At 45.7% G+C, this 26214-nt stretch overlaps 2 protein-coding genes across 3 annotated transcripts in view; one reads left to right on the top strand and one right to left on the bottom strand.

Moving 5' to 3' along the window:
* Positions 1-26214, top strand: part of LOC135575139 (oxysterol-binding protein-related protein 3-like) — a 379659-nt gene that overhangs the window by 175634 nt on the left and 177811 nt on the right. The window lies entirely within an intron of this gene.
* LOC115126609 (oxysterol-binding protein-related protein 3-like) overlaps positions 1-26214 on the bottom strand; it is an 82774-nt gene that overhangs the window by 30913 nt on the left and 25647 nt on the right. Inside the window, exons 8-15 of one of the 2 annotated variants that reach the window (XM_065027451.1) lie at positions 22626-22721; positions 22178-22343; positions 12073-12206; positions 6424-6534; positions 4207-4344; positions 2243-2333; positions 1923-2047; positions 100-219 (exon numbers count right to left, since the gene is read on the bottom strand). In XM_065027451.1, the coding sequence (XP_064883523.1) occupies positions 100-219; positions 1923-2047; positions 2243-2333; positions 4207-4344; positions 6424-6534; positions 12073-12206; positions 22178-22343; positions 22626-22721 (981 nt within the window). The remainder of the gene's footprint in view (positions 1-99; positions 220-1922; positions 2048-2242; positions 2334-4206; positions 4345-6423; positions 6535-12072; positions 12207-22177; positions 22344-22625; positions 22722-26214) is intronic. The other variant, XM_065027452.1, reaches the window with a different exon arrangement.

Below are 26214 nucleotides of genomic sequence, written 5' to 3'. Positions count from 1 at the left end.
GAAAGTGGTACTATGTCAGTGTGTGTGTATTTAGAGCATATTCTCTCTCCATACCCTCAAAGGAGTCCAGCGTGTGTGTGCGTGTGTGTGTCCTCTCACCATGCGTTCAAAGGGGTCCTGTGTGTTAGCAGCTCTGTCCAGCAGCTCGCTGTACTCCAGCTCCTCACACAGTCTCTGCAGGGTGTTGAGGGGCTCGTTCAGCTGAACAGGCATAGCCACCTGAATAATCATAAGAACACATTTACACAGCAATCACAAAGACACATTGGTCACCTTCATAAGAAAACAAATGTAGTAATTATGTAATAATGTCACGTAAACCAAATAGAATAATGTAAGTAAAATAATAAGACATTTAGTAATGTTTAGAGCTCTACGTAGGCAGAGACAAATCACAAACACAACAAAAAACCAACACAGTAGACAGAAATAAACCAACACAGTAGACAGAAATAAACCAACACAGTAGACAGAAATAAACCAACACAATAGACAGAAATAAACCAACACAGTAGAGAGAAATAAACCAACACAGGAGACAGAAATAAACCAACACAGGAGACAGAAATAAACCAACACAGTAGAGAGAAATAAACCAACACAGGAGACAGAAATAAACCAACACAGTAGAGAGAAATAAACCAACACAGTAGACAGAAATAAACCAACACAGTAGACAGAAATAAACCAACACAGTTGACAGAAATAAACCAACACAGTTGAGAGAAATAAACCAACACAATAGAGAGAAATAAACCAACACAGGAGACAGAAATAAACCAACACAGTTGACAGAAATAAACCAACACAGTAGAGAGAAATAAACCAACACAGGAGACAGAAATAAACCAACACAGTTGACAGAAATAAACCAACACAGGAGACAGAAATAAACCAACACAATAGACATAAATAAACCAACACAGTAGAGAGAAATAAACCAACACAGTAGACAGAAATAAACCAACACAGGAGACAGAAATAAACCAACACAATAGACAGAAATAAACCAACACAGGAGACAGAAATAAACCAACACAATAGACAGAAATAAACCAACACAGGAGACAGAAATAAACCAACACAATAGACAGAAATAAACCAACACAATAGACAGAAATAAACCAACACAATAGACAGAAATAAACCAACACAGCTGACAGAAATAAACCAACACAGGAGACAGAAATAAACCAACACAGGAGACAGAAATAAACCAACACAGTAGACAGAAATAAACCAACACAGGAGACAGAAATAAACCAACACAGGAGACAGAAATAAACCAACACAGGAGACAGAAATAAACCAACACAATAGACAGAAATAAACCAACACAATAGACAGAAATAAACCAACACAATAGACAGAAATAAACCAACACAATAGACAGAAATAAACCAACACAGGAGACAGAAATAAACCAACACAATAGACAGAAATAAACCAACACAATAGACAGAAATAAACCAACACAATAGACAGATATAAACCAACACAGGAGACAGAAATAAACCAACAGAGGAGACAGAAATAAACCAACACAATAGACAGAAATAAACCAACACAATAGACAGAAATAAACCAACAGAGGAGACAGAAATAAACCAACACAATAGACAGATATAAACCAACACAGGAGACAGAAATAAACCAACAGAGGAGACAGAAATAAACCAACACAATAGACAGAAATAAACCAACACAATAGACAGAAATAAACCAACACAGTTGACAGAAATAAACCAACACAATATACAGAAATAAACCAACAGAGGAGACAGAAATAAACCAACACAATAGACAGAAATAAACCAACACAGGAGACAGAAATAAACCAACACAATAGACATAAATAAACCAACACAGTTGACAGAAGTAAACCAACACAGTTGACAATAAAGCTATAAGTCCATGGATACCTTGGAGAGGTCTTTCCCTATGTTGTTCTTAAGGATGTTCCATAGACTGATGTTACTGGTGTTAGGGCTGGCCGACGGGAGGCACGACCTGCGTCTTCTCAGAAGGGCCCCGTTCTCTTCACAGCCTGGAGGGTGGAGGGTTATGATCAGGATATTAGTGGTCATAACTACTGTATGTCAATACGTAACCAGGAAAACAAGTCCCAAATTGCACCCTATTGTACTAGTGTTGAACAGAGCTATGAGCCCCGGTCAACAGGAGTGCATTATACTGGGAATAGGGCGCCACTTGAAACACACAAGGTAAAGTGTCCCTTTACCCGAGTTAGGTCTCTCCGTCTCGTTTGTGAAGTTGTCCATGGAGATGTTGTCGCTGACGTTGTCACTGATGTATGAGTCATCATCAGAGGCCTGAAGGATAAAGAATAAATCCCAGATTATCATTAGTGGTCAAATATACCTTTTTTACAGTGCCCACCTGAGAGATGGGAGAACCAGGAAACAGGAAGCTGTCAGGTCCCTTTCAACATCCTGTCACAACATATGGGAACATCCTAAATGGTGCCCCATTCCCCATGGGTCCTGGTCAAAACGGTGCCCTAAATAGGGAATAGGATGCCATTTGGGATGCATTCAGTGGGTTTGAGAACGGAGGGGGAGGGAGACGGTCGGTCCCAGAGAAGACACTGACTAATGTACACCTCAGCTCCTCTCCTCTCTGCAGTAAGGGTATGTTATTTTTAGATGGGGGGTAATTAACTTTCACACAGGAACAGAAAACATACTGAACATGTCCTGTAGCTCAGAGCTCTGACTGGAGGTGCCTCATTAAGTCTGAAGCCAGAAGTGGGTCCAGACAAAATATCCTCTCTTTCTCCTCCTCCCTCCTCCTCCCTCCTCTTTTTCATCCTCTCTCTCTCCTCCTCATCCCCCTCCCTCCTCTCTTTCTCCTCCTCCCTCTTCATCCCCCTCCCTCCTCTCTTTCCTCCTCTCTCTCCTCCTCCCTCCTCATCCCCCTCCCTTTCCTCCTCTCTCTCTCCTCCTTCCTCCTCATCCCCCTCCCTCTTCTCTTTCCTCCTCTCTCTCTCCTCCTCCCTCCTCTTTTCACCCTCTCTCTCTCCTCCTTATCCCCCTCCCTCCTCTCTTTTCCTCCTCTCTTTCTCCTCCACCCTCTTCATCTCCCTCCCTCCTCTCTTTCCTCCTCTCTCTCTCTCATCCCCCTCCCTCCTCTCTTTCCTACTCTCTCTCTCCTCCTCCCTTCTCATCCCCCTCCCTCCTCTCTTTCCTCCTCTCTCTCTCCTCCTCCCTCCTCATCCCCCTCCCCCTCTCTTTTCCTCCTCTCTCTCCTCCTCCTCCCTCCTCATCCCCCTCCCTCCTCTCTTTCCTCCTCTCTTTTCATCCCCCTCCCTCCTCTCTTTCCTCCTCTCTCTCTCCTCCTCCCTCCTCATCCCCCTCCCTCCTCTCTCTCTCCTCCTCCCTCCTCCTTTTCATCCTCTCTCTCTCCTCCTTATCCCCCTCCCTCCTCTCTTTCCTCCTCTCTTTCTCCTCCACCCTCTTCATCCCCCTCCCTCCTCTCTTTCCTCCTCCCTCCTCATCCCCCTCCTTCCTCTCTTTCCTCCTCTCTCTTTCCTCCTCCCTCCTCATCCCCCTCCCTCCTCTCTTTCCTCCTCTCTCTCTCCTCCTCCCTCCTCATCCCCCTTCCTCCTCTCTTTCCTCCTCTCTCTCTCCTCCTCCCTCCTCATCCCCCTCCCTCCTCTCTTTCCTCCTCTCTCTCACCTCTTCCCTCCTCATCCCCCTCTCTCCTCATCCCCCTCCCTCCTCTCTCTCTCTCCTCCTCCCTCTTCATCCCCCTCCTTCCTCTCTCTCCTCATCCCCCTCCCTCCTCATCCCCCTCCCTCCTCATCCCCCTCCCTCCTCTATCCTCATCCTCCCTCCTCCTCTATCCTCATCCTCCCTCCTCATCTTCCTCATCCTCTCTCCTCCTCCTCCCTCCTCATCCCCCTCCCTCCTCATCTTCCTCATCCCCCTCCCTCCTCATTCCCCTCCCTCCTCATCCCCTTCCCTCCTCTATCCTCATCCTCCCTCTCCTCCTCATAGCCCCTCCCACCACGTAGCCTCCCCTTGCTCCTCTTCCTCCTTCTCCTCTCCTCCCCTACCTCCCTCCCTCCCTCCCTGTCCTCCTATCCCTCCACCCCTCCTTCCTCCTCCCGCTCCCTCCTCCTCTCCTCCTCCAGTATTGACTGGTTTCAACAGCAGAGAGAGAGCAGCCCAGTCAGACACTGACCTCGTTTTCTGAGGAGCTGGCAGACAGTAGAACCTCCTGAGCATCGAAGAACTCTGATAGAGACTCTGTGATGGATGCTCTGCTCTCATTGGACGCCTGGTGAACTAGGGGGTGGGATCCATCAGTGGAGTCTTGCTTCTAATAAGAGGAGAACATAATGTCAGTTAGGTTTAGGCTTAGATTAATTCAGTTAGGTTTAGGCTCAGATTATTTCAGCTAGGTTTAGGCTTAGATTAATTTGAACTCATTCTCCTGTTACTGTCTGAAACAATAAACCATGATTAAACATGTACATTTCCAAAGAAGTGTGTGAATTGAACACACTGTGTGAATTGAACACACATACAGGTTGTGTCGCAAATGTACCTTATTCCTGTTATAGGGCAGTACTGTTGACCAGGGCCCAGGGGGGGACCCAGACAGTACTGTTGACCAGGACCCAGACAGTACTGTTGACCAGGGCCCAGAGGGGGACCCAGACAGTACTGTTGACCAGGGCCCAGAGGGGGACCCAGACAGTACTGTTGACCAGGGCCCAGAGGGGGACCCAGACAGTACTGTTGACCAGGGCCCAGAGGGGGACCCAGACAGTACTGTTGACCAGGGCCCAGAGGGGACCCAGACAGTACTGTTGACCAGGACCCAGAGGGGACCCAGACAGTACTGTTGACCAGAGCCCAGAGGGGACCCAGACAGTACTGTTGACCAGGGCCCAGAGGGGGACCCAGACAGTACTGTTGACCAGGGCCCAGAGGGGGACCCAGACAGTACTGTTGACCAGGGCCCAGAGGGCGACCCAGACAGTACTGTTGACCAGGGCCCAGAGGGGGACCCAGACAGTACTGTTGACCAGGGCCCAGAGGGGGACCCAGACAGTACTGTTGACCAGGACCCAGAGGGGGACCCAGACAGTACTGTTGACCAGGGCCCAGAGGGGGACCCAGACAGTACTGTTGACCAGGACCCAGACAGTACTGTTGACCAGGGCCCAGAGGGGGACCCAGACAGTACTGTTGACCAGGGCCCAGAGGGGGACCTAGACAGTACTGTTGACCAGGACCCAGACAGTACTGTTGACCAGGGCCCAGAGGGGGACCCAGACAGTACTGTTGACCAGGACCCAGACAGTACTGTTGACCAGGGCCCAGAGGGGGACTCAGACAGTGTTGTTGACCAGGGCCCAGAGGGGGACCTAGACAGTGTTGTTGACCAGGGCCCAGAGGGGGACCTAGACAGTACTGTTGACCAGGGCCCAGAGGGGGACCCAGACAGTACTGTTGACCCGGACCCAGAGGGGGACCCAGACAGTGCATTAGGCCTACTTGTTGATTCCCTCATGCCTCTGTGGACCAATTAATGATGAGGAAACAGGGAAGCCTTCCTCTGAGGAAACTCCTCTGGCAATAACAGAATCACTAACTGTGTGTGTGTGTGTGTTTGTTTTGTATGTGTGCATGTGCGTGTGTGTGTGGGGGGCATGTGTGTGTGTGTGGGAATGTGTGTGTGTGTGGGGCATGTGAGTGTGTGTGAGTATTGGAAGCATCCAGGGATGTGATCAACAGGATCAAGCTGTACCCTATCATCAGATCTGATTAAATGTGTGTGTGTGTGTGTGTGTGTGTGTGTGTGTGTGAGCTCTTAAGGATAACAACTGACTCTGAACAGAAGGAGATGTGTTTACAACTAACAATCCCTTCAGTCTAATCAGTTGTTGTCTCAACACTCAGCTTGATAAGTAGGAGTTGGAGCTGTCAACACTAAGCATCCATATTGTAACAGTTAGGAGTAGAAAACACTGCTGAACCTGTTACTCTGTAACAACTAAGGAGATGTTGTGATGATAACCACTCATCATTACAGAGGGGCTGAACAAGCAGTGAGTGGGACAACACCTGTTGTATTGGGACTAAGGCCAGCAGATGTTTTTATAATCATATAGCCTGTTCTCACTGGATAATAATGATGATGATCACGGTTGGCAAAGTCTGTTAAGTTTCCAGGTTTTCCCAGAAATCACCGTTTAGATTCCTAGAATTGGGAGGGAATATGCATAACATCCAGAATCCTCTAGAATCCAGAATCCTCTGGAATCCAGAATCCTCTGGAATCTAGAATCCTCTAGAATCCAGAATCCTCTGACACGTTAGCGGAATTTTGTAAACCTGATGATGCTGATGTGGGAGGGAGGGTGTGTCATCATGCACGTCCCACACCCACCTGTAGGGGACCAGAGAGGTTTATGAGCCCAGTGGAGGGTTGTGGGACGCAGCTGGACTCAGCGTGAATGTTGCTCAGCCGCTCTCTCAGTTCAGAGTTCTGGGCTATAGCCTGGATGGAACAACAAAGAACCAGTGTTCTGTTTAAGCACACAGCCCCACACACACACACACACAATGCTGGGACGTATTCATTAGTGCACACCGTAGCAAAACCTTTTGCAGCAGAAAAAACAAGTGTTTCTTATTGGACACATCCTCTGTGTTGCAGTCTGTTATCTTCTGTTTGGTGCATAGTGAATATGACCCTGGGACACCAAAACACCACTTATCTCTACTGATTGGTATGATTCATACTTTTTATTTTCCTAATCAAACATTTTCTATCAAACATTTTCCACAATACTGTTTCTACCAATTCAAAAATATAAATATATGTGATTCTGCACAAATACAGCCAACCACTTATAGATTGTGTCAATGGATTCATCATGTACTGAAAACAGGTGCTGTATGAACACAGCTGTGGGGAAGATGTGATGAGGTGCCTAGAAATGTCTCCCCAATAAGCTCTGAGAAGACCCAAACAAGATGAGATCTGCCTCATCAGTAGTAGGAGTGGTTAAGAACAGAGGTGTCTGTCAAGAGTGACTCTGGAAGACTTCCTTCCAGACACTGATATGCCATTAGGGCTGGAGGTTATGGATGAAGACCGTCATGAATAAATTAAATAACCGTCATAACCGTAAAAAAAATGTGGAACGAACAGCTGACTGAAGACGGGATGACCAGGCACTATTGTGGTTGAGTCCGTTTCTGCGATAACTTGATGTAACTTGTTGCTCCTTGCTGAAACAAGCAAAGTCTTCGGTTGCCGAGACAACACCTCCCTCCCTGCAGCATCAGCACACATAGAAATAGAATGAATAGAATGGGCTTGGAACCTCTAACCCTCTAAGCCCCGCCCCCCTTGTTTACTGTTGCAACCTCGGACAACATTTTCCCGGCAAGACCAATTCCCCATTCAACCACTGGTGAAATCCCCTCACAACGATCTCAAACTGTGTTTCTAATACACAATGAAATGAAACATACACTAACCTTTGCTAATCAGGAAACTCTTGGGTTTGTTGTGGCGGACTGTCACTACGATTGCTTAACGGAAACGCGGTACAATTATATTTGTAGTGTAGCTAGCCACTGAGTGTAGGGAAGTCAAATGTTCAGGCTGCTGCACAGTCACTATGGAAACTAGTCTAGAGCGCATGGTTGACTTGTGTTTAGTAACATTTTAAAACTCTCTCCATGGTTAAAGACAGTGAGAAACATATGTAATTGTTATAAAAACCTGTGAGTGTGCTTCATACAGTATACTACGGCTATGACTGGTTGTCATCTAACGTCAGGTAGATGTAGGACACCAAAGTTCCTAGAGGTTTGTCTGTTAGAAGACGCTGCAATGTCGCCTCTGCTATTGTCCCAGTTCCATTCATTTCAATTCAATATCAATGTGAGGGATTCATTTGCACAAAGCTATTTGATTACAGTAGAACAAGCTAATCCATTTGTGTCTTGAGTGACAGCTTGGTAAATATTGTGAGCAGTTTATAAGGCACTAATTTAGCACAATTACAAGTCACCTGAATACAAGTGTGACACGTGTGTGTCGGGAGGAACTTTTATGTCTTGATCTTCAAAATATCATGACTTATTTCAGCAAACTGATTATCCAAGAAAGAAGAGGAATAGACGGCCAGTCAATAACACAATAGAAAAATCTACCGTTTCCAGCTACAATAGTCATTTACAATATTAACAATGTCTACACTGTATTTCTGATCTATTTTATTTTATTTTAATGGACAAAAAAATAGCTTTTCTTTAAAAAATAAGGACATTTCTAAGTGGACCCAAACTTCTGAACGTTAGTATACATCTAGAGAAAACAAGTTGTATTAAGTGGCTAGCTAGCTACCGTCAGAGTAAGTTGGTTTAGGCCTAGTTTTCAGAGTCATTTTTAGTAAGCAGAGTGTGTTGGCAGGAAGTGCTGACAGGAAGGCCTTAATCTCACACACACCCATGAAGAAGTTTCACTTAAACTCACAAACGGAGCACAGATGAGTATGAACATTGAGAGAAATAATGGACATGGAATATCCCCAGGTCAGACTCCTTCTAAAAGGAGGAGAGGTAACCACAGTGATAGGGGGCTCTGATCATTATGAGATAATGGACGTTGAATATCCCCAGGTCAGACTCCTTCTAAAAGGAGGAGAGGTAACCACAGTGATAGGGGGCTCGGATCATTATGAGGTAATGCTCATATCATTTGGTATTGGAACCCACACCCTCTTCGGGGGTTAGGGGCAACTTGCGTCACGGCTCGCAGGAGCCTGTGCTTTAAGAAAGGGTAAGGAAAAATGTGTGGTTAGTGGTTGACTGAAAAATCCCCTTTAAGGGTTAAGAGCGGGATTGCAGATGCAAGATCTTGTAGGGGGACAAAAAAACAAACACTAATGTAAAATATACTGTGTCAGTAAAATGTATATAGTATGTATAAGCTGGAAGTAGAAGCCTAAATGTTGTTGTACATTAGTTTACTCCAATTAGGGGAGGGGTGGTAGGGTTAGGGGACTGGTACCGTATGTATTTATTTAAAAACATACAGTACCAGTCTAAAGTTTGGACACTCATTCCAGGGTTGTTCTTTATTTGTACTATTTTCCACATTGTAGAATAATAGTGAAGACATTACAACTATGAAATATCACATATGGAATCATGTAGTAACCAAAATAGTGTTAAACAAATCAAAATACATTTATATTTCAGATTCTTCAAACTAGCCACTCTTGAATGAGTAGGTGTGTCCAAACTTTTGAGTGGTACAATATATATTTTGCAGAGGCGTCAGAAAACCCACAACGCTTTTTTTTAGCCGATGAGTGAGGGGCGTTGCTATGGCCACAGATGCAAGTGTTAACCATAAATACAGTGGGGCAAAAAAGTATTTAGTCAGCCACCAATTGTGCAAGTTATCCCACTTAAAAAAGATGAGAGAGGCCTGTAATTTTCATCATAGGTACACTTCAACTATGACAGACAAAATGAGAAAAAAAAATCCAGAAAATCACATTGTAGGATTTTTTATGAATTTATTTTGAAAATTATTCTCCCACTTAAAAAAATATTTTTGGGGGAGAACTTGCACAATTGGTGGCTGACTACATACTTTTTTGCCCCACTGTACATGGTTGACTAGATGAGAACTTGCATAAGGCTTATATCTATATTTTAGAACATCGGATGTTGATTATTTTGGAGGCTGCCATCACGAAAAAGGGAACAAACCACTTTTCAGTTAGTTAAAGGATACTTCTGGATGTTGGTAATGAAGCCGTGTATCTACTTCCCCAGATCCAGATCAACTCCTGGATCCCTTTTTAATGTCTCTGTGTGGGTAATGAAGCCGTGTATCTACTTCCCCAGGGCCAGATCAACTCCTGGATCCCTTTTTAATGTCTCTGTGTGGGTAATGAAGCCGTGTATCTACTTCCCCAGGGCCAGATCAACTCCTGGATCCCTTTTTAATGTCTCTGTGTGCAGTTTAAAGGAAGTTGCAACGGTACAAAACCAAAGATATTGATCCGTTTCAAGCAATCAATCTTATGTCATCGTGATGACTGTAAACTTTTATACTAACATCACCAATCTGAGGTAAAAAGAATGTGTAATTCCACTCAATTTTATGGGGTGAAAATGCCAGCTTGTGTAAGGTAGTAACACAAACTGTCCCCATTAGGGAAATATACAATCATTTTACATGGCAAAATAATTCAACATGTCAATTTCAGATGATAATATATGTTGCCCACTCACAAACTATTGCAACAATGACATCTATTTCTCACTCATTTAACCATTTAGAGTTTAAAACTACTCTGAAACACAGTTGAAGCTCAAGACCAGAGACTCCATAGACTCTGTGTAGCAGCCTGGACGTGTGGCGGCCCTTCTAATATTTTCTAATGCCAGTTGAGTTGAATCCTGCTTTTACTTCCTACTCGTCGTCCTGCGTTAATCCTATGGGTTCACCTGCAATGGCTGCCAGTCCACCCATTATGCCATCACTGACTTGACTGGGGAACTCGTTCTATTCATTCTATATCTATAGTAGCACATGCAGGCCGGAGTGGAGGAGAGGAGAATATGCCCCAACCAAGCACAGCTGCAGGCTTATGGACATGTTTGTAGTGCAGAGCATTGTGCAAAGGGAAAAATATATCATCTTGCAGTTTGTTTTAATGTTCACTTTTTAAAAATGTTTTGAAGCAGGTTCTCTTATTGAGTTCAGAAGATCTCTTTCACAAGGGAAACAACAGCAAAAGAAAACCCCATCACAGTCACACAACTCTAGTGTTTTCTTACTTCCTGGTAGTTCTCTGAGTCTCAGTTTAAATAACTCTAGTGTTTTCTTACTACCTGGTAGTCCTCTGAGTCTCAGTATAAATAACTCTAGTGTTTTCTTACTACCTGGTAGTTCTCTGAGTCCCAGTATAAATAACTCTAGTGTTTTCTTACTTCCTGGTAGTTCTCTGAGTCCCAGTATAAATAACTCTAGTGTTTTCTTACTTCCTGGTAGATCTCTGAGTCCCAGTATAAATAACTCTAGTGTTTTCTTACTTCCTGGTAGTCCTCTGAGTCTCAGTATAAATAACTCAGAGGTTGAAACATATGAAACACAATCATGTTAAAACCTACAATATAAACTCTAGCTGGGGAAGGAAGGAGGTAAGGAAGGAAGGAAGGACAGAGGGAGGGACAGATGGAAAGAGGGAGGGAAGGCTGTAAAAGTGGGAGGGAAGGCTGTAAAAGAGGGAGGGAAGGCTGTAAAAGAGGGAGGGAAGGCTGTAAAAGAGGGAGGGAATGCTGGAAAAGAGGGAGGGAAGGCTGGAAAGAGGGAGGGAAGGCTGGAAAAGAGGGAGGGAAGGCTGGAAAGAGGGAGGGAAGGCTGGAAAGAGAGAAGGAAGGAGGGAGGAAAGGCTGTAAAAGAGGGAGGGAAGGCTGGAAAAGAGGGAGGGAAGGCTGGAAAAGAGGGAGGGAAGGCTGGAAAGAGGAAGGGAAGGCTGGAAAGAGAGAAGGAAGGAGGGAGGGAAGGCTGTAAAGAGGAAGGAAGGACAGAGGGAACGCTGTAAAAGAGGGAGGGAAGGCTGGAAAGAGGGAAGGAAGGAGGGAGGGAAGGCTGGAAAGAGGAGGGACGGAGGGAAGGCTGTAAAAGAGGGAGGGAAGGCTGTAAAAGAGGGAGGGAAGGCTGTAAAAGAGGGAGGGAAGGCTGTAAAAGAGGAGGGAAGGCTGTAAAAGAGGGAGGGAATTCTGTAAAAGAGGGAGGGAAGGCTGTAAAAGAGGGAGGGAATTCTGTAAAGAGGGAGGGAAGGAGTGAGGCCCTGACTACAGGACTGAATGTGAGACTGTGTGTGTTCAGGTGGGTACACAGCCAGTAATCCCCAGTAACTGGCTTGTCAGCAGACACTGGTGTGGGAGGACAGGCTACCAGGGTACAATGGCAAGTCAAAAGGAGAGACACGTCAATTCTCCCTGACTGAAGACCTACAGTGCAGTGACAGAGTGAGAGGTGTGGGAGGGATCTTACCGAGGACAGAGCGTTCTTCAGACCCATAATCCCTGGAGAGGTAGGGGGGCATGTGTCTTGGTGGTCCAGCACCTGTTTTAACTTCTCCTTCTCAGAGGTGAGAGCGCTCAGGGCTGACTTCATGGTGGCATACACTGAATAGAATAAAATAGAATAAAATAGAAGAGAGAGAGAGAGAGAGAGAGAGAGAGAGAGAGAGAGAGAGAGAGAGAGACAGAGAGAGAGAGAGAGAGAGAGAGAGAGAGAGAGAGAAAGAGAGAGAGAGAGAGAGAGAGAGAGAGAGAGAGAGAGAGAGAGAGAGAGCGAGAGAGAGAGAGAGAGACAGAGAGAGAGAGAGAGAGAGAGAGTGAGTGAGTGAGTGGGTGGGGGCAGAGAGAGAGAGAGAGAGCGAGAGACAGAGAGAGAGAGAGAGAGAGAGAGAGAGAGAGAGAGAGAGAGAGAGAAAAAGAAAGAGAGCGAGAGAGAGAGACAGAGAGAGAGAGAGAGAGAGAGAGAGAGAGAGACAGAGAGACTTTGACTTTTGACTTTTGGTCTTTCTTTATTGAAACATTCTCAATTCATTTAAAACTCACCCCCCCCACTCCTAAAATAAAAAAATAAAAATAAAAATATATCCTGTACAAATCACCATACACAAAAAACCTCTCCTACAACCGTATATCCAAAACATCTTCCCCAGCAATACAGACAGCCCCCCCAACACACCATATCTCCTCAAACATCTCCACACATTTGATCATTTTATAGAACTCAAACTCAACCCTAAGGCGCGCAGAGACCATCCCATTAAACAGTAGTAAAGGGTCTGTTATCCCCCCACCTTTGACCCTGTTCCTCCTTGTTAGCCAAATAGCTAACTTTGCCTGAGCAAACAGAAAATTCAACAAAACACATTTTTCTTTCTCCTTACTCGAATACCTGTATCCCATTATAAACATCCCAACAGCAAAAACCACCCCCAACCTGTCACACAGACATTCCAACAGAGACATTAATGGCATTAACCTGGTGCACACAGAAAACACATGAATTACAGTTTCTTTCATTTGACAGAAAGGACACCCCTGCCCAATTCCCGGATCAACCCGTGCCAACCAGCTGTTAGTGGCCAGGGCTCCATGAAGAACCCTCCACTGGAGGTCCCTGACCTCTTTGGTACTGGGGGTTTGTAGAGCGCCCTCCATCTAAAACCCACCATACTCTCCGCCCCACATACCCCTGCCACTGATGTGCCTTCACTCCTGTTAGGCTTCTAATGCTCCTAACCTTAACACAGAGGTTGTAGAGGGCTTTACCTCCCACCCCCTCAAACTCCCCAGGCTCGGAGTGTTAAAATCTAACAAGTCCTCCAGACCCCCTTGCCAGTCTCCAGTCTCTGCCGTCACCTGCAGTGGCGGGAACATTGGTGGCCCCTCTCCCTTTGGCCTCTCAAACACCCCCTTACCGGCTCAGACAGTGCCTCCTGGACCTCCTCCAGGAATCTCTCCAGCAGCCTAAGAGACGTTATTCCTGTTTGTTGCGCCAAGACCTCCGGGGTTTTCCACCCCTCCTCTCCCAGCAGTCTCAGGTCACCCAGCCTTTGTAAACCCCCTGCCATCAGTTGCCTCTGCAGGTTGGCCGACTGAACCGATCTCAAAGGGATGGCTGGGTTGTGGAAGATAGGCTCCTCCCACACCCACTGCCCAGGCTCCACACCCCCTTCTCGTGTGGGTCTTAGCAGCTGCCAGGCCCTCAGCACCGCAGAGTAAAACTCTGAGAGACCTGCTGTACTCAGCCTCTCCAGCTTCATGAGGAACAGCTGCCGGTCCAACCTAATCCGCCAGCTCTCCTCAGCAGCGCGCATGCTGGTTCCCTCCAGCCAACATCAGTGTGGTACAGCAGTCTCTGCACCGCCTTTAGTCGGAAAGCAGCCATCCTGCTCTCCAGTTCCACCAGGCCCTGTCCTCCTTCGTGTACGGTCATGTACAAAACTGCTGCCTTCAGCCAGTGATGTCCCGACCAAAGAAGTCCACCAGCTTGCGTTGCAGGTCTGCAAGCAGACCGGCGGGGGTTGAGGACAGCCAGTTTATGCCACAAGGAAGATGCCACCAGGTTGTTGATTATCAGCACCCTCCTCTATATGACACTTGGGACAGGAGCCACCTCCACCTGGCCAGTCTTGACACCACTGCCTGTGACAGCCCCTCCCAGTTCTTGCTGACCCACCTCTCCGAGCCCAGGTACACCCCCAACACTTTAAGCCCTTCACAACCCCACTGCAAACCCCCTGGAAGCAGAGGAGGAGCCCTATCCCCCATGCCCCACATAACAGAGCTTTGCTCTTTCCCAGTTACCTTAGCTGATGAAGCTCCCTCGTACACCTTCAGACTGGTCTCTAGTTCCTGCATATCTTGCCCATCCCTGACCATCACAGAAACATCATCTGCATATGCTGAGACTGCTATTCCTGTCACCACATCCATGCCTGTCCAGCACACTCCCCGCAGTCTCCTGCGTAGCAGTCCTAAAAAAGGCTCAATGGCTAGTGTGTACAGCTGCCCAGATAGAGGGCATCCTTGTCTAATCCCCGTCTCACCCAGACTGGCCTACTGAGCCCCCTCCCACCTTAACCATACATGACGCCCCAGCATACAACAGCTTCACACAGGTCACAAAACTCTTCCCAAACCCAAACACAGACATCACATTAAACAGATACTCATGATCCACTCTATCAAAAGCCTTCTCTTGATCTAAAGAGACCAGTCCAAAGTTCACATTAGAACCTCTCGACAAGTCCAACATGTCCCTAATCAAGAACAAGTTGTCCGTGATTGAGCGTCCCGGTACACAATATGTCTGGTCCTTGTGTATTATAGAGTCCAGATGGGACTTCAGTCTGTTAGAGAGGACCTTGGCAAAAATCTTGTAGTCCGCACAGAGTAATGCCACAGGCCTCCAGTTCTTAAGTTCACACAAGTCCCCTTTTTTGGGCAGGAGAGTCAGAGCCGCCCGACGGCAGCTCATCGGCAACTCTCCTACCCCGACACATTCACGCAACACGCAAAAGAAATCCTGTCCAATTGTTCCCCAGAATTTTTGTAAAATTCCACTGGAAGTCCATCGACCCCGGGTGCACGACCGGGGGACATCTGAGTTACTGCCTCTGCCAGTTCATGTGACAACAGAGGAATGTCCATTTCATCCCTCTGTGCCCGAGAGAGCTTAGGGAGTCCTTCGAACAAGACCTGAGCACACATAGGATCACACATTTCTGCCCTATACAATTCAGTATAAAACTCCACAGTCCGCTCCCGCATCTCCCCCACCACAGAGGTCACCCTCCCATCAGACAGCCGTAGACAATGCATACCCTTGGCTTCACTGCTCTGTCTTTCCAAACCAAAGAAGAAGGAGCTGGGAGCATCCATCTCCTTGAGCATGGAGAACCTAGCTCTTACAAGTGCTCCCTTTGCTTTAACCTGGAAAAAACTGCCCAGGTCCCTACGTAATTCGGCTAAGTTAGCCTGGAGGCCTACATTGCCTTGCCCCACCATCTCTACCTCCATCTCACTAATACACCGCTCTAGTTCCCCCAATACTCTCCTAGCCTCTGAGGATGAGAGAGCTGTGTACTGTTGACAGAAAAGCCGAATTTGCACTTTCCCCACATCCCACCATTGACTCAGAGACTCATACTCCTCTCTTCGCTGCCCCATCTTTCCCAAAAAGTCTGGAAACCTGAGCAAAAGGTGGCATCTTGTAAGAGCTTTACATTGAACTTCCAATAAGATGCCTGCCGGGGCCTGGTGAAATAGACAGCCGAGCCATGGTTATGTGGTGATCCGAAAACCCCACTGGGAGAATGGTAGCACCCAGCAGCCTATTGCTCTGATTCCTGGACATGTAAAAACGATCAAGTCGAGCTGCACTCACCCTAGCCCCAAAAACCTTCACCCACGTATACTGTCTTGTGTTTGGATGTTTAGTTCTCCAAACATCCACTAGGTCAAACTGATTAAAGATGTCCCTTAACACTCCCACTGACACTGAATGAGGCTCTTCCCCATTTCTGTCTTTTGTAAAATCCATTGTACAGTTCCAGTCACCTCCGATCACCAGCGTCTCCTCAGGCGCTACTTGTGAAGTTCCTGTCTAAGACTCCCAAATAGAACCCCTCTTTCTCTCCCTGTGTTAGGCGCATACACATTTATAAAGACAAAAACCATGTTGTTAATTTCTGCTTTAACAACAAGCAACCTACCCCTACACACCTCCTTTGAGGAGCAAATTTTTACAGCCAGACCCGGTGCAAAAAGGACTGCCACCCCTGCACTAAGATTTGTCCCATGGCTCAACACACTTGCCCCTTTCCACCAGAGCCCCCAATCAACTTCATTCACCACATCACTATGAGTCTCCTGCAGAAACAACACCTGTACTTTTTTTTTGTTTTACATATTCACCCAACACACTCCTCTTTCCCGCATCTCTGGCGCCATTTATATTGAGCGAGCCTACCCGAAGAGTCTCCATAAGAAGTGGGAGAAAAGCCAGCAGAGAAATAGACCAATAGCAAAGCTCAAAAAGCCCCAGTGTCAGTAAGAAATTAAACATTTAAACAGTGTCTGAAGGTAAACCTTTACGCACTATTGTGACCCACTTCCTCAACCTAAACCGTTTCCTGGGTGAGAGGGCACCATGCCCCTCATTTCTCATAGCATGTTGTACTGATCTTACAAACTTTCTAGGATCAGGAAAAAAGTCTCAAGATTAACTTTTTTCCCCTTAGTCTCATTCAGGAACCTTGTCAGTTCTCTCAACGTGTACTTAGACCCCTCTGGTTGACTGGCTGTCAGCTCCGGGCCAATTGAAGAGGAGTCTGAAAAAAATAACTCCTCATCCTCTTCCTCAGACTCACTTTCCTCCTCTTCTCTATCTCCCACCCTGACCACCTGCCCTTTCTCTCTGGTTAGGGCCTCACCCACAGCAACAGGCAACATTTCCATGGTACCTTTATCCACATCCTTTTTCCTTTTCCTCTTGACACCCTCCTCCTCCCCCTAATCTCTTACACTTCCCCACTATACTCTCCTCATCCACTAGAATAACCTGACTAGACGCAGTATCATCTGCACCACCCTCTATAGCATGACTAGGGCCAGCCTCAGCTACACCACCCTCCATAGCATGACTAGGGCCAGCCTCAGCTACACCACCCTCCATAGCATGACTAGGCCCAGCATCATCTGCACCACCCTCCATAGCATGTCTAGGCCCAGCCTCAGCTACCCCACCATCTCTAGTCTGACTAGACCCAGCCTCTGCTTCTCCACCATCTCTAGCCTGACTAGCCCCTGCCTCATCTACACCACCATCTCTAGCCTGACTAGACCCAGCCTCATCTACACCACCATCTCTAGACTGACTAGGCCCAGCCTCTGCTGTCTGCATCTCCTTACCCCCTGCATTTTGACCTCGATTTCCCCCACTTGCACCCTCACTCCGTCTATGGCCTTTATGTGGGCACGCAAAGCTCTTGTGCCCCAAATCCCCACATTCAAAACACCGTAGACTATCTGTGCTGGCAAAACCTGCATAGAGCCCCTCCCCATGCCTCACTTTGAAATGCACATTTAGCTGTTGTTCATTATTGTTCAGAAACATAAACACTTGCCTCCTGAACGAAACAACGTGCTTAACGGCATCTGCCTGAAAACCTGCTGACAGTACACGGAAACCGCTAGCAAACTTACCAAAACGACTCAGCTCTTTCCTAATTTGATCGTCCGTAATAAACGGAGGCAAATTTGCCACTACAACTCTTGTTGAAGGGGTAGAGAGAGGTGAAATTGACACCAACACATCTCTTACAAATATTCCGCTAGCAATTAGCCTACCGACCAAATTTGCCCTTTTCATGAACACAACCACAGCTTTGTTCATTCTAGAAGCAGAATGTATAAACTCAGCTCCTACCTGTTCACCGACCGCGAGCAGAACCTCCTCCACCTTAACTCCGTTCTCAGGAACACACCTGAATCCATGCTGTATCGACAGCGTCTCGTCCGCGCTAGGCTGAGAAGCCATTGCGCACACTACACCTTCCACCCCCCCGGAAAGTTACTCTGTCCTCTTCCACCCTAACTTTGAAAAAAAAATTTGGATACCGCTAAAAAACAAATATTGCATTAACCCTCCACCATAGAAAATAACATGTAAAGAAAAGAATCAAGAAAGTTAGTTAGGATAGAGCTTTCCACACCAAACACTCAAACTCCAAAAACACCCAGCATGCACCGAGAGAGAGAGAGAGAGAGAGAGAGAGAGAGAGACAGAGAGACAGAGAGAGATAGATAATGACTCCTTTAACAACAATTAGCTAGGTTTCAATAATTCAGTGTAAGGCCTCAGAGGATGTCTCCTCCATTAATAACTGAGAACCTACAATGTAGAAGTCTGGGGTTCCTGCTCAGCTGAGGAGCATCTGATTGAGATCTTTTACCCCCTGAGTCTCAATCAGAGGTTATCACTGCCCTCCTGTCATTCACATCAACACTCTCTATCAGTTGTGTTATGGCACAGATTGCACACTATGATGACACCACTGACAGCCTGATGTAATAACTGCTAATGGAACGCTTCAGAGTCAATCAGCACTTCTCTGCCTCATCTCTGCTCAATGGGCTATTTTCATATTAGCATTTTTAGACAATGTTACTATGTTAATATGTCATTCTGGGAGATGAGGCGATAGCGTCCATTTCCTATTTTAACCCAATTTAAATTGTCAACCTGCTCGTCGAACATCTCATGTTTCTGGGAAGGCTTTCCACTAGATCTTGGAACATTGCTGCGGGGACATGCTTCCATTCAGCCACAAGTGTATGTGGGTGTCCACATACTTTATATAATGTTATTACACAAAATGCGAGTGGCGGCATACTAAATCAAAAACAAAGTGTCTCCTATTAAGATCTATTGGGTGTCCGTGACAGAGGACTTGTACATTCTCATGTCTGTTATGTCTCTGTGTTGTTGTGTTTAGGACCCCAGGAAGACTAGATGTCATCATGTCTGTTATGTCTCTGTGTTGTTGGGTTCATGACCCCATGAAGACTAGCTGTCATCATGTCTGTTATGTCTCTGTGTTGTTGTGTTCAGGAAGACTAGCTGTCATCATGTCTGTTATGTCTCTGTGTTGTTGGGTTCAGGAAGACTAGCTGTCATCATGTCTGTTATGTATCTGTGTTGTTGTGTTCAGGACACCAGGAAGACTAGCTGTCATCATGTCTGTTATGTCTCTGTGTTGTTGGGTTCAGGAAGACTAGCTGTCATCATGTCTGTTATGTCTCTGTGTTGTTGGGTTCAGGAAGACTAGCTGTCATCATGTCTGTTATGTATCTGTGTTGTTGTGTTCAGGACCCCAGGAAGACTAGCTGTCATCATGTCTGTTATGTCTCTGTGTTGTTGGGTTTAGGACCCCAGGAAGACTAGCTGTCATCATGTCTGTTATGTCTCTGTGTTGTTGGGTTCAGGAAGACTAGCTGTCATCATGTCTGTTATGTCTCTGTGTTGTTGGGTTCATGACCCCAGGTAGACTAGCTGTCATCATGTCTGTTATGTCTCTGTGTTGTTGTGTTCAGGACCCCAGGAAGACTAGCTGTCATCATGTCTGTTATGTCTCTGTGTTGTTGGGTTCAGGACCCCAGGAAGACTAGCTGTCATCATGTCTGTTATGTCTCTGTGTTGTTGTGTTTAGGACCCCAGGAAGACTAGCTGTCATCATGTCTGTTATGTCTCTGTGTTGTTGGGTTCAGGACCCCAGGAAGACTAGCTGTCATCATGTCTGTTATGTCTCTGTGTTGTTGGGTTCAGGAAGATTAGCTGTCATCATGTCTGTTATGTCTCTGTGTTGTTGGGTTCATGACCCCAGGAAGACTAGCTGTCATCATGTCTGTTATGTCTCTGTGTTGTTGTGTTCAGGACCCCAGGAAGACTAGCTGTCATCATGTCTGTTATGTCTCTGTGTTGTTGTGTTCAGGAAGACTAGCTGTCATCATGTCTGTTATGTCTCTGTGTTGTTGTGTTCAGGACCCCAGGAAGACTAGCTGTCATCATGTCTGTTATGTCTCTGTGTTGTTGTGTTCAGGAAGACTAGCTGTCATCATGTCTGTTATGTCTCTATGTTGTTGGGTTCATGACCCCAGGAAGACTAGCTGTCATCATGTCTGTTATGTCTCTGTGTTGTTGGGTTCAGGAAGACTAGCTGTCATCTTGTCTGTTATGTCTCTGTGTTGTTGTGTTTAGGACCCCAGGAAGACTAGCTGTCATCATGTCTGTTATGTCTCTGTGTTGTTGTGTTCAGGAAGACTGTCTGCTCTGTGTTGTTGGGTTCATCTTGTCATCTTGTCTGTTATGTCTCTGTGTTGTTGTGTTTAGGACCCCAGGAAGACTAGCTGTCATCATGTCTGTTATGTCTCTGTGTTGTTGTGTTTAGGACCCCAGGAAGACTAGCTGTCATCATGTCTGTTATGTCTCTGTGTTGTTGTGTTCAGGAAGACTAGCTGTCATCATGTCTGTTATGTCTCTGTGTTGTTGGGTTCAGGACCCCAGGAAGACTAGCTGTCATCATGTCTGTTATGTCTCTGTGTTGTTGTGTTTAGGACCCCAGGAAGACTAGCTGTCATCATGTCTGTTATGTCTCTGTGTTGTTGGGTTCAGGAAGACTAGCTGTCATCATGTCTGTTATGTCTCTGTGTTGTTGTGTTCAGGACCCCAGGAAGACTAGCTGTCATCATGTCTGTTATGTCTCTGTGTTGTTGTGTTTAGGACCCCAGGAAGACTAGCTGTCATCATGTCTGTTATGTCTCTGTGTTGTTGTGTTTAGGACCCCAGGAAGACTAGCTGTCATCATGTCTGTTATGTCTCTGTGTTGTTGGGTTCAGGACCCCAGGAAGACTAGCTGTCATCATGTCTGTTATGTCTCTGTGTTGTTGTGTTCAGGAAGACTAGCTGTCATCATGTCTGTTATGTCTCTGTGTTGTTGGGTTCAGGAAGACTAGCTGTCATCTTATCTGTTATGTCTCTGTGTTGTTGTGTTTAGGACCCCAGGAAGACTAGCTGTCATCATGTCTGTTATGTCTCTGTGTTGTTGTGTTTAGGACCCCAGGAAGACTAGCTGTCATCATGTCTGTTATGTATCTGTGTTGTTGTGTTCAGGAAGACTAGCTGTCATCATGTCTGTTATGTCTCTGTGTTGTTGGGTTCAGGACCCCAGGAAGACTAGCTGTCATCATGTCTGTTATGTCTCTGTGTTGTTGTGTTCAGGAAGACTAGCTGTCATCATGTCTGTTATGTCTCTGTGTTGTTGTGTTCAGGAAGACTAGCTGTCATCATGTCTGTTATGTCTCTGTGTTGTTGGGTTCATGACCCCAGGAAGACTAGCTGTCATCATGTCTGTTATGTCTCTGTGTTGTTGGGTTCAGGAAGACTAGCTGTCATCATGTCTGTTATGTCTCTGTGTTGTTGTGTTTAGGACCCCAGGAAGACTAGCTGTCATCATGTCTGTTATGTCTCTGTGTTGTTGGGTTTAGGACCCCAGGAAGACTAGCTGTCATCATGTCTGTTATGTCTCTGTGTTGTTGGGTTTAGGACCCCAGGAAGACTAGCTGTCATCATGTCTGTTATGTCTCTGTGTTGTTGTGTTCAGGACCCCAGGAAGACTAGCTGTCATCATGTCTGTTATGTCTCTGTGTTGTTGGGTTCAGGAAGACTAGCTGTCATCATGTCTGTTATGTCTCTGTGTTGTTGGGTTTAGGACCCCAGGAAGACTAGCTGTCATCATGTCTGTTATGTCTCTGTGTTGTTGTGTTCAGGAAGATTAGCTGTCATCATGTCTGTTATGTCTCTGTGTTGTTGTGTTTAGGACCCCTGGAAGACTAGCTGTCGTCATGGCATCAGCTAATCATAATAAAGATGACAAATGAAAGATGGTTGTTAGCGATGCTATCTCCTATTAGGAGCTATTGGTTGTTGGAGACAGAGAGAGAGTATTTACGGTTGTTAGCGATGCTATCTCCTATTGGGAGCTATTGGTTGTTGGAGACAGAGAGAGAGTACTTACGGTTGTTAGCGACGCGGCAGAAGTCCTCCTGTAGTTTGGCTACGTCTATAGGAGAGTCCATATAGGGAGGTTCAGGGTAGGCCTTCGCAGTCCCCAGGGCTGCAGTAGAGAGGTTGGGGTTGGAGGCGTGGAGACGGACGGAGCCAGATGAGATGCAACTGGGAACCTGGGATGGAACAGGAACAGGAAGCAGACGAACAGAAATGTATCTTCCATTTTCCAAATAGTGGATGAACACACACATTTTGAGGCACAGAAGTTGCAAGTGAGGTTAAGTGAACTATCCATGAAATAAAGAACAGATACCCACACACTGATGAATGTTCCCCCAGTTCCCTCGTGCAACGCTTTGACCCGAAGGTCTCCGTCGGGTTTAACCCACGTGAACGGGTTTTTTAAAGGGCAACTATTCAAACATTTCAACTGACTGTGTTTCCTTTTACAGCACCTGCAGTGTTGTTTTCACATCTTTGCCGTAGTTTTTAGAACCACGCCATTTCCTTGGGGGCCTTTTTTCCTTTTTGGGGGTGTCAAATGTAGAAGCCTGAATAGAATAAAAGAGAGATAGAGAGAGAGAGAGATAGAGAAATAGAAGAGAGATAGAGAGAGAGAGAGAAAGAGAGAGAGGGAGAACGAGAGAGAGAGGGAGAACGAGAGAGAGAACGAGAGAGAGAACGAGAGAGAGAGAGAGAACGAGAGAGAGAGAGAGAGAGAGAGAGAGAGAGAACGAGAGAAGGAGAGGGAGAGAGAGAGAGAACGAGAGAGAGAGAGAGAGAGAGAGAGAGAGAGAGAGAGAGAGAGAGAGAGAGAGAGAACGAGAGAGAGAGAGAGAGAGAGAGAACGAGAGAGAGAGAGAGAGAGAACGAGAGAGAGAGAGAACGGGAGAGAACGAGAGAACGAGAGAGAGAGAACGAGAGAGAGGGAGAGAGAGAGAGAACGAGAGAGAGGGAGAGAGAGGGAGAGAGAGAGAAAAAAAGTTTATTTTAAGGAATGACTGATAGAGAAAATTATGTGTTCTATATTAAGCAGAGAACTGAAAAGATACAAGATAATTCAAAACAACTTCAAGAGAAAAGAGAAGTCTTAAAATTCCTCCTGTCACTGAGTGCAGTGCTTTATGTCAGTAACTATCTATACGTCCTAAATGCCTCCCTATTCCCTATATAGTGAACTCTTTTTGACCAGTGCACTATATAGGGAATAGGGTGCCATTTGGGATACACCCAGTAAGTGCACTTCTACATCAGTAACTATAAAAGTACAACTTGTTTCAGTAATACCTTCATCAACCTGGCATTCCTGAAGTATACTACAAAGTAAATAAATGCCTTTCGTTTACAATGTGGAATCAGATGATGAAAGAGGACCAGCTTTTAACACTGTATCTGGATGGAATGATAAACATGTCTGCCACATTTACATCTGAGTCATGTACTGTAGCAGACACTCTTCTCCAGAGAGACTTACAGTCAGTGCAATCAACTAGGGTCAGTAGGAAAACACCACCACATATCACAGTTATTATAAGTAGACTCTTCTTGGAAATAGCTGCAATCACTTGAATACGTGGCGTGATGAAAAACATGTAGGCAAAAGACTACCATCATCAGTCTACAGACTAGATTACTACTGTCATCACCCTACACCATCAGTCTACAGACTAGATTACTACCATCATCAGTCTACAGACTAGATTACTACCATCATCAGTCTACAGACTAGATTACTACTGTCATCACCCTACATCATCAGTCTACAGACTAGATTACTAATGTCATCAGCCTACACCATCAGTCTACAGACTAGATTACTACTGTCATTACCCTACACCATCAGTCTACAGACTAGATTACTACTGTCATCACCCTACATCATCAGTCTACAGACTAGATTACTAATGTCATCAGCCTACACCATCAGTCTACAGACTAGATTACTACTGTCATTACCCTACACCATCAGTCCACAGACTAGATTACTACTGCCGTCACCCTACATCATCAGTCTACAGACTAGATTACTACCATCATCAGTATACAGACTAGATTACTACTGTCATCAGCCTACATCATCAGTCTACAGACTAGATTACTACCATCATCACCCTACATCATCAGTCTACAGACTAGATTACTACCATCATCACCCTACATCATTAGTCTACAGACTAGATTACTAATGTCATCACCCTACATCATCAGTCTACAGACTAGATTACTAATGTCATCAGTCTACAGACTATATTACTAATGTCATCAGTCTACAGACTAGATTACTACTGCCGTCACCCTACATCATCAGTCTACAGACTCGATTATTACTGTCATCACCCTACATCATCAGTCTACAGACTAGATTACTACTGTCATCAGCCTACATCATCAGTCTACAGACTAGATTACTACTGTCATCACCCTACATCATCAGTCTACAGACTAGATTACTAGCATCATCACCCTACATCATCAGTCTACAGACTAGATTACTACCATCATCAGTCTACAGACTAGATTACTACCATCATCAGTCTACATCATCAATCTACAGACTAGATTACTACTTTCATCAGTCTACAGACTAGATTACTACCATCATCAGTCTACAGACTAGATTACTACTGTCATCAGTCTACATCATCAGTCTACAGACTAGATTACTACCATCATCAGTCTACAGACTAGATAACTACTGTCATCAGTCTACAGACTAGATTACTACCATCAGTCTACAGACTAGATTACTACTGTCATCAGTCTACATCATCAGTCTACAGACTAGATTACTACCATCATCAGTCTACAGACTAGATTACTACTGTCATCAGTCTACATCATCAGTCTACAGACTAGATTACTACTGTCATCAGTCTACATCATCAGTCTACAGACTAGATTACTACTGTCATTACCCTACACCATCAGTCTACAGACTAGATTACTACTGTCATTACCCTCCCACCATCAGTCCACAGACTAGATTACTACTGCCGTCACCCTACATCATCAGTCTACAGACTAGATTACTACCATCATCAGTATACAGACTAGATCACTACTGTCATCACCCTACATCATCAGTCTACAGACTAGATTACTACCATCATCACCCTACATCATCAGTCTACAGACTAGATTACTAATGTCATCACCCTACATCATCAGTCTACAGACTAGATTACTAATGTCATCAGTCTACAGACTATATTACTAATGTCATCACCCTACACCATCAGTCTACAGACTATATTACTAATGTCATCACCCTACATCATCAGTCTACAGACTAGATTACTACCATCATCAGTCTACAGACTAGATTACTACTGTCATCAGTCTACATCATCAGTCTACAGACTAGATTACTACTGTCATCAGTCTACATCATCAGTCTACAGACTAGATTACTACTGTCATCAGCCTACATCATCAGTCTACAGACTAGATTACTACCATCATCGGTCTACAGACTAGATTCAAGTTGAAGTCGGCTGTCCATTGTTACTGAGTATACCAAACATTAGGAACACCTTGTATTGAGGTACACCCTGTTTGGCCCTCAGAACAGCCTCAGTTCATCAGGACATGGAGTCTACAAGGTGTCCAAAGCGTTCCACAGGGATGCTGGCCCATGTTGACTCTCCAAGGTGTCCAAAGCGTTCCACAGGGATGCTGGCCCATGTTGACTCTACAAGGTGTCCAAAGCGTTCCACAGGGATGCTGGCCCATGTTGACTCTACAAGGTCTCCAAAGCGTTCCACAGGGATGCTGGCCCATGTTGACTCTCCAAGGTGTCCAAAGTGTTCCACAGGGATGCTGGCCCATGTTGACTCTCCAAGGTGTCCAAAGCGTTCCACAGGGATGCTGGCCCATGTTGACTCTACAAGGTGTCCAAAGTGTTCCACAGGGATGCTGGCCCATGTTGACTCTACAAGGTGTCCAAAGTGTTCCACAGGGATGCTGGCCCATGTTGACTCTACAAGGTGTCCAAAGCGTTCCACAGGGATGCTGGCCCATGTTGACTCTACAAGGTGTCCAAAG

This window comes from Oncorhynchus nerka, linkage group LG14 (assembly GCF_034236695.1).
Source record: "Oncorhynchus nerka isolate Pitt River linkage group LG14, Oner_Uvic_2.0, whole genome shotgun sequence".
Classification (NCBI taxonomy): domain Eukaryota; kingdom Metazoa; phylum Chordata; class Actinopteri; order Salmoniformes; family Salmonidae; genus Oncorhynchus; species Oncorhynchus nerka.
The sequence above is the reverse complement of the archived record's forward strand: the minus strand, read 5'-3'. Positions and strand labels throughout refer to the sequence as shown.